At 43.7% G+C, this 9,123-nt stretch overlaps 1 protein-coding gene across 4 annotated transcripts in view; it reads right to left on the bottom strand.

The window, feature by feature from the left end:
- Positions 1-200: 200 nt before the first annotated feature.
- Positions 201-9,123, bottom strand: part of bcl11ba (BCL11 transcription factor B a) — a 195,897-nt gene continuing 186,974 nt past the window's right edge. For 2 of the 4 annotated variants that reach the window (XM_072274352.1, XM_072274330.1), the window contains one exon: positions 201-8,629. In XM_072274352.1, the coding sequence (XP_072130453.1) occupies positions 6,624-8,629 (2,006 nt within the window). In that variant the 3' untranslated portion in view covers positions 201-6,623. The remainder of the gene's footprint in view (positions 8,630-9,123) is intronic. The other 2 variants (XR_011888067.1, XM_072274343.1) reach the window with 2 other exon arrangements.

Raw genomic sequence — 9,123 nt, 5'->3', positions numbered from 1 at the left:
TTTAAGACTTAGCGACGTGCCACAGTGAATTGCACAAACGTTTCATTATCATCTCGAGTGCTGTCTGATATTTTATCTCAGCCGGAATCGATTGTGCTCAACCTGACCTGTCATACCATCATTTATACAGACGCTGACTGCTGAACAAGTACTGAACTCCAGATTCTTACATGGGGAAAAAATAGGCAGAAAGGTAAAAGTTTGAAGATTGTAAAGATAACTTTTGATTTATTTTTTTTTCACTTGAAAATGGGACAAACATTTTGGATGAGTGTATGAGTGAAATGGTAGACACAAGCTGAAAACAGTGTGGCTTAGAAAAGGGCTTGATTTTGTACAGAAAACAGAACAATAAATATTTCACAAAGCCAAGCTGATGTGACCTCAGGTCAACACTTCAACATAAAAAAAGGATAAAGTGCATCTGTTTTAAACAGAGCACAACACAAGCAATAATAAATAGTTCAAACCTGTAGTATAAGACCAAATCTCAAGTTACAATAAAAAGCTCTAAATACAGAAATAGAAAAAAAGCTAATAAAATATTTGCCTTGCCATTACAAATAGGTCCAACTCAAGTGGCATTGATTTGCTTTGCATTTTAAGTACAATTCTTAAAAATACAACAGCACCATTAAAGTGTTTGGTCATGATAAAAAAAACAAGCTGTGGACTGTACTTCACAGAGGCAGGATGAAACATGAGCTCTTGAACTTTGAACTTTTTATAATAGTTTTGTTTCTCGTACTTCTCCAAACAGGTGAGTTCATGATGTTGTCAAGATAGTGGTAAACAGCAGGGTGGGGACCTTAGTCTTGCATTGTGACACATTAGGGCTCAAACTGCTAATGGCCGGAACACATCAGCCAGTGAAGGGTAACAACATCAGAGAATTAAATCGTACCATGTTAAAGGAGCATTGTTTAGACTCGGAACAACCTGGTGGCAAATGCTCATATGGAAATAGGGAAGTGGGGGAGGAATTATAGCCATGGAGCACAGAAACAGGCCTTTTAGCCCATCTAGCCCATGCCAAATTGTTATTCTGCCCAGTCCCATTGACCCACAACTAGACCATAATCCTTTATACCCTTTCTGCCTATGTACTTATCCAAATAAGTACTTCTCTTAAATGCTGAAATTGAACCCACATCCACCACTTCTGCTGGCATTTGCCATCTAGACTAGAAAATAAGCCCATTATTTTTAACCAAGTTTAAAGGGAAGTAGATATTACAGTTCTTTACAGGAACTCGTTCAATTACCCTTGCTTGGTTTAGAGTTAGAGGTCGTCAATCCCAGGTAATGGCATGTGACACCTTCAGTGGGTGTTTCCTTTGGTACTGCACATCCTCAGCTTCCCCATGATGAGGAGTGACAACCTGTGCAAATAACAGACCTTTGTTTTTTTTCCAAATGCCCATACCAAATGGTGTATGTGCCACGTCTGCGTAACAGGCAAGCCCTTGGTCACTGCCTCACTGAAGACCTCCTTCCTCCTTGGGGGGTTGAGGAGGCAAGCCCCAAAAGCTGCATTCAGTTCCTAGCCTCCCTCCCATAACTCACAAGAAGAGGCACTTGTCTTTCCGATATGTACAGCTCATGTTCCTTTACCAACATTTTTTCTTTGGAAGTCACTTGACGATGCCACAAGCAAACACTGCCACATTGTAACCAGGAAATAAACCCTGGCTGAAATGAACAGGGAACAGATATGCTACAATAAGTTCTTGATCAGTCAGGGCGTCAAAGGTTACGGGGAGAAGGCAGGAAATGGGACTGAGAGGGATAATAATGGCCTAATTCTGCTCTTATGTCTTATGGAACCTATCAGCAGAAACCGTGCTGATGCTCTTCTCTTCAATTCTGGTTCCCATTTAATTCCATCTGAGCATAATACAAGGCTGGCTAGTGGCGTAGTGGCATCAGCACCGGACTTCGGAGCGAAGGCTCCTGAGTTCGAATCCACCCGGCTCCCTTGCACACTTTCCATCCGTGCTGGGTTAAGCAATGAGCTAGCAACTCTGCCTCGTAAAAATAAGAAAGCCTGATAAAGTCCCGATGACTCCACTCGGAGTTAAGGGTTTTCTTCTTCTTCATAATACAAAGGATATCCCTTTTTACAGGCGTGCTGAGTAATTTCTTTAGCCAAAGAGTGGCGAATTTGTGGAATTCATTGCTGTGGAGGCCAAGTCATTGGGTATATTTAAAACAGAGGTTGATCGGTTCTTGATAGGGCATCAAAGGTTATTGGGAAAAAGTAGGAGAATGGGGTTGAGAGGAGAAACGAATCAACCATGATCAGAATGATGGGCTGAATGGCCTACTTCTACTCCTATATCTTAAGGACTTTATGTGATATCACTGTCAGTCCTCCCTTTTTCTACAGTGTATAGAACAGTTAAAGGTCAAAAGCTGACACTATTTTTGCCGTAGGTGAGTTATGTGAAGATGGCAAAATCTGACTAATCCAGGCTCTCTACCACTGGAATGAGTTGTGAAAATGTCGATCAATACACCAGAGAAGATGGCAGAAGCCCCAAGGACAGAGGGGGTTTGGCTCCACTGATGGTAATTCAAAATCATTACACCATTTTGCCCAACCCAGGAACGATGCAATGGGTAGACTGCAGCATTGATACTAGCCTTGGCTTTATTCCATCTACCTGTACTGGGTAGGATCTTGCAGAAGGAACGAGGATATCCTTGAGAACAATGACTATCTCCAGAAAAATGGGGCAAATGAGTATCCGGACACCTTGTTCTAATAAAGAAAACTCAAACAAAATGACATAGCCAACTAGAGCTGACATAATCAACTACAAATGGCCATAGTTGCAGAGTAGTAGATATGCATTGAAATCACAGCAGCTGCTTTTCTTTTTATTTACAGAAATGGCTGAATAAAAACCCACTGGCCGATTAAGTTACTTAGCCTGTAAGCAACTTAAAATAAGAAGAGGTTAATAAATTCTGTTCATGGCTTTTAGGGAGTGAAGCACAAACATTTCAGTTCTTGAAATATTGCATTTCTCTAATGTACCAATTATTCGCTCAGGATGGTTTGTGTTCCTGTCTTTAGTGCAAATTTCAAAGTGTCAAAATACACACAATTTCATCCCACCTCTTTGCGATTATTACAAGTATTGAAGAACTGTGGAATGTGAAATTAGGAGTGAGTGATCCTGTTAACACAAGAAACCAAATGGCAGCTTAGATCAACATACACTTGTACCTGCCTCATCGGTTTTACACAGCAGCAGATCAAGGAGGCCCAAAACCCAAATCCCCACGGAAACGTTGGACTAAACAGTGCCATGCGCGCAACATGGATGCATCAGGGACAAAAAAAGAAAAAAAAATGCAGAACTATTAAAGGTAGGTCCACTGTTGGGAAATGCAGTATTGATTCACTCCCACTGACAGTCTCTAGCATTAGTGACATCTAGTGGCTTCTAATACTGCACAAATCAATGTTAATCATTGATTTTTTTTCTTCAAGAAAGAACGGTCCATCTATTTTACAAAACAAATAAAAGGCAGAAATGCATCCAACATAAGGAAACCTCGTCCCTGTGAACATACTCCGGCCCAGGATGTACACGACATTGACTCAACCACTGTCTTCCATGCCACATACTGGATGATCCTTAAAGCAGCGTGAGATACACATGTTTTGGTCTTCAATCAGTTGGATTTACATTGATCTAACTCTGACCACAACGGATCGAAACAGAGTCTGCGTAAACAGGGAGAGTGAAGGCAGCAGATCACAAAGAAAAAGAAACTCAGAACAAAACTGGTAAAAACTGTAAACCATGCATATCCAACACGGTGGAAAACTGGGTGATGGTGGGAAAGTGGGAACTGTACAACTGAAAAATCACATTATCAGTGACCAGCAATGCATTTCCTAATTCCTTTTTGTATTTTTTTTAAACAAAAGGTCGTTACACGACCTTTTTTTTCTCCTGTACAATAAGATTTCAGAACATACAAATTATTTTTGCACTATTTTTATCCTGCCAAAATTAAAAAAATATATTATGGCAGCCTGTGTGATTTTTTTCTTCTAATCCACTACCAAAAAAAAGGTACTTTTCTTTTTGTTGTACCTTTAAAAGGACAAGCAAACAGTTAAAAAATACAAGCTGCTGTATGAATACAGCAAGTGCCTACACTATTATGAACCAATACCAAGTAACCATTCCAGAGAAACAGAGGGAAAAAGTACAGGTCAGAAGTGTGATTTAAGCAAAGCAATTACATGAATATGCACTTTTCTACTAATTTTTTTTCTTGCCTACATATGGTAGCAGTAATCGTTCTTCCCAATACAAGTTCTATACAATTTTTGAAAAAAGATAAAACACTCAAGGCAAAAAAGTCTACTAAAACTGATAGTCAATTAGACTTTACAATTACAGTGACAAGAACAATTTTAGACCCACAAATTTACTGCAACAATTTCCATTTTTGAAAAAAAAAATTTTTTTGTTTTTTTTTCTCTCTCTCCATTTTGTAAAATGCCCAGGCATTCTCCATTAATACAAATACTGGTACACTTTTACAGTGATCAAGAAACTGTAATATATATATATTAAACCCCGTCACCAGTTGAATCAGAGAACCAATATACACATGGCCATAATGGCACCCATGTATTTACTAAGCAAACTTCGGGAAAAAAAAACCTCTTGATCATTCAACAAACACGCACGCACGCACACACAATATTTTTTTTGTATTTTTTTCCACTCTTGTAGATATTCAATACTGTAAACTTATTCGAGACTGAGTGCACTAAATTCTGTTCAGAACCAAAAAAAAATAAGGAGTAGCCATTGTTCCTGATGAGTAACTGTCTTTATGTTCTTGTTGGGATTCTGGAGGCATCTTTTATTTTACTATTGAGCCTTGCTACAGTGGGGCTCCCACAGTTTAAGCAGCATCCTGCAGTGTCAAATGATGAGCATAGATCGGCAGACCAGTTTCCGAAGTTGATTAGCTGGGTGGGGTGGGGGCTGGGTTAACTGGGGATTAGGAATGTTGTCACATCTTCACCAACTTGTAGCGACTGGCGTGAAGGTCCGCTGATTGCTTTATTTTGTTTGTCTATAAATTCTGGATTGTTGGTGCGTGGAGAACTCTAGAATCTAATGACGTACATCTTTCTCTTGTGTGATTTTTTTTCCTCTCTTCTTCAAATCAGCACTTTTTTTTTAAACTTCACAAAAAGTGGTTTTGCATTTGTCTCAGAGACTCATTAGGAAGATCAAGTATTCAAGGCACTCATGTCAAATCGAATGGCAGTATAAAAACTGTCAAATGACATTAACTTTTTTTTTAATATAGTGCCAGCATTGTGAATGCTACGCTAAGCAACACTGACACTTTAATCTCAGTTGTTCCCTAATGTATATGATAACCCTTTTTGGACCATAGAATTCCCATAGTTTTTCTTGTTCAGAAGTCGCAGTTTCTATAATTAAAAAAACAAATACGTTAAGGTGCGGGTTCAAAAAAAGGAAATATCTCAGGTACAAATTTAGCTCTTTAAAACACAATGGCCATAGACCATCCACTCCTGTTGGCAAAATACCTGTGCATTTCAGCAATAATGCATATCGCATACAATCAAGCACAGATGTTTTGGTAGGCATTGGCAATAATGCACTTCTGATTTTGCTTGGTTCACTTTCGCTGTGCATTTTACTCACTAGTTAGTAACACAAACTAAAAGATCGTTATTGCTTAGGTTAAATTTCTGGCCGGTATCACTGGGCACTGGATAGTAAATTCCCTCTCTCATCTGCCTGAGCTTTCTTTCTTTACTTGTCATAAACTATATTAGTTTTAGCCAGGGGGAGGGTGGGGGTCAGTGACGAAAATTGACAACGGCAGTTCCAGATTCCAGTGGCTTTTAAGATCAGTGCTACATTTCGAACCCAGTTTGTGATTAAAAAAAAATGAGTTAAGTGCTACGATTAGGATTGTGATCCGCTGTGGCTCTCCCTTTTTCCTTAAAACACAAATTGTAAGAAAAATATGTTTTTTGTGCAAATCCAATCTGCCTCACCCCAACCAACCCCCTCCTTGACACCGATGGCAAAGAAATTAAAGGAAATCAACAAAGGCGGCTTCTATCCAAGAAATTACTGTGTTAACTATTCGGTTCCAAATAAGCAGCGGCCCCAGAGAAGGGTTATTTCGATGGATCTGCACCTCAAAATGCAAGTAATCTCAGGTTTCCGTTTCTTTCTAAATAAAAAAAGAGGGTAAAATCAAAAGGGATACCCTAAATAAAACAAAAGTTTCAAACAACGAAAAAATAAAAGAAAAATTGTACCTGCACATGATGCTTGAAAAAATATTTAAAAAAACAATAAATACAGAAATTATTGCACAGTGGAAAAGGCTCAACATTATTTTACTGCCTCTACATCACCCTCAGGTTTGATTGAGCATCTCAGACAGAAATTATACCTTGAAAATTAAGTGCCACAGGAGGCACTCTGGGCCGACTTTCTCAGTTAGCAATTAATTAAGCTTTACAATTGAATTTTTTTTTTGTGTGTGTTTTTTTTTGTTTTAAAACCAAGTCTCTTTTACTTCAAGGAGCTTTAGCTTCTTTCTGCTTGTTCGATTTTAACGTCGCTTGTCAGTAAGTGTTCTCCGTGCCATTTTTTCATGTGTTTCTCAAGGGTGCTGTAAACGCTGAAGGGCATTTGACAAATGTCGCACCTGTAAACCTCCTTGCCAATCTGGCCGTGCGTTTTCATGTGACGTGTCAGCTTGCTGCTCTGGGCGCATGCATAGTTGCAGAGCTCGCATTTGTAAGGCCGTTCGCCCGTGTGGCTCCTGCGGTGGACTGTCAAGTTGCTGCAGTTTTTGAACACTTTGCCGCAGTACTCGCAAGTGTCGCTCCGGCGTCCTTCCTTCGAGCTTGGCCGCCCCGGGCCGGGACCTCCCATGTGAGGGGTGCTGCCACTGCTGGCGGTGCCGCTGCGTCCGGATAGACCTCCGTCCAGCATGTCCCCGGGAGGGGTGGAGAATCTCAGGCTGCCGTTCTCCGATGAGTGCTCTGAAGAAGTGGCGAAGGGGGATTGTCTGGAGTCACCGAAGCCCAGGAAAGGGTCTTTCATGAAGTGCCTGGATGCCGCGTAGCCCACTAGCCACTGCGAGTAAACATTCTCGGAAGGGATTAAAGGCCCCGAGGGCAGGTCCAGGTCCTTCTCCATCTTGATTCTCTTTGAGGAGGCGACGGACGGAGAGGGGCTGGTGATCAAGGGGGGTTTCCGAGGCATCATGATAGGGAAGGTCTCCCCGGGCCCAAAGCTGCGCCCGTTCACCGTCCCGTCTTCTGGACGGTCCAGCTCGCCGGCGACCGAGTCCTCGTCCCCGGTGTCCCTCTGGCCGTCGGATGAGCGCTTGGAGAAGGTGTTGCGCTTTTGCTTGTCTGCCAGCACGTCCCCATAGTGCTGGATGGCTCGCAGCCCCACGTTCTCCATGACCTTGCCCAGGACGCAGTGCTTCTCGTTGATGGGCAGCTTGAAGCCGTTCTCCCGGTTGCGGCTCAGCTCGGAGTCCATGCTGAAGCTGGACTCTGGCCGGCTCTCGTTCTCCAGCTCCTCCTCCTCCTCCTCCTCTTCCTCTTCCTCCTCCTCCTCGTTCTCGTTCAGGAGGCCGGCACCAAAGTTGGTGGCTCCCCCGCCCTTGAGCCCGCAGCCTTCACCGGCGGGGTGCTCGCTGGTGCCAGGCTCGGGGGAGCTGGTGGCGGACAGCCCGTCGTCTGACCGGCCCGTCACCGAGGCCCCCTTGTGCAGGTGCGTCTTCATATGCCGCTTCAGCTTGCTGGCCTGCGAGCAGGCGTGGTCGCACAGCTGACACTTGTAGGGCTTCTCCCCTGTGTGGCTCCGCCGGTGGACGATCAAGTTACTCTGGAACTTGAAGGTCTTGCCGCAGAACTCGCAGGACTTGGTCTTGGCCTGCGACTGTGGTGGCGTGGTGCTGCTCGGGGGCATGGGGGGCAGCGGCGGCGTGCTGAGGAAGGGCGACTTGGGGCTGGGCTGGAAGGGCTGGAGCAGACGGTGCATAGGATTGTGCCGGCTGGGCGAGAGGGGCGGAGTCGAACTGCTGTTCCCCGCCAGCTCACGAAGCCTCCTGGAGAAGTCCATGGTCTGAGACTCCATGCCCAGTGGGTGGTTTAAGCGCATTACTCTGTCAAAGGCACTGTGATGCTGAGATACCAAGCCCATCTCGTCGGCACTAAGGCGGTCCAAGCGATGGGGGTCTAGGTGGTGCCGAGGAGGCGGGCTAAAGATGGGAGGGGTGCTGGGGAGGCGTCCGTCGCCGAAGCCAGGGTGCTCCTGGAGGATGGGGCCTGTCATCCGCAGCAGGCTGAAGGGGTTGTTCTCGCCCAGGAAGCTGGTAAGAGGCGACTGCGAGATGGGGTCCGGGCCCAGGGAGGGGGGAAGGCCAATCCGAGGGGTAAGGGGGCTGCTGGACGGGTGCGTCTCCAGGTAAATGCGGAATCCGTGTGTGTTCTGTGCATGTTGGAGCAGGAACCAGGCGCTCGTGAAGGGCTGCTTGCATGTTGTGCAAATGTAGCTAGAAGGCTCATCTTTGCCTGCAAGAAAACAGAGGAAACCATTAGTTCAATCAGGTTCACCGGCAGCCTCTTTTTATACAGTAGCTGAGTGCAGAAAGACGCAGGCAGAAAAATCATGGCGGAACACTACCCACACAGCAAACTGACTTTCCAAAAACCTTCCTTTGGAAAGTGCTGTAGAGCTATAAAAACAAAAACTTCACGCCATCTTAAAAGTTTCTACCCCCAGGCAGTTAATCTGATCAACCATTCTAGTTAGCTAACCTCCCCCCCATATCTAATCCCTCAGTCACTGCAGTTTGTAAACACATTAAACCACTTTTTATAATTCTGCTTTCATTATAAATACATGCTGGTATTTATATATTTATGCACATTTTATTCCATTTCCGTACTTCTAACTTTATTTTTACATAATTCTTAATAATTGTCGAATGCTGTTGTTTTCGTTGCATGTCGCACCGTCACACCACAGCAAATTCCTAACACATGTCAATATGTATAGTAAATAA

The sequence above is a fragment of the Mobula birostris genome, chromosome 1, assembly GCF_030028105.1.
Source record: "Mobula birostris isolate sMobBir1 chromosome 1, sMobBir1.hap1, whole genome shotgun sequence".
Classification (NCBI taxonomy): Eukaryota; Metazoa; Chordata; class Chondrichthyes; order Myliobatiformes; family Myliobatidae; genus Mobula; species Mobula birostris.
Note: the sequence above shows the minus strand (reverse complement) of the source record. Positions and strands in the feature narration are given on the sequence as shown.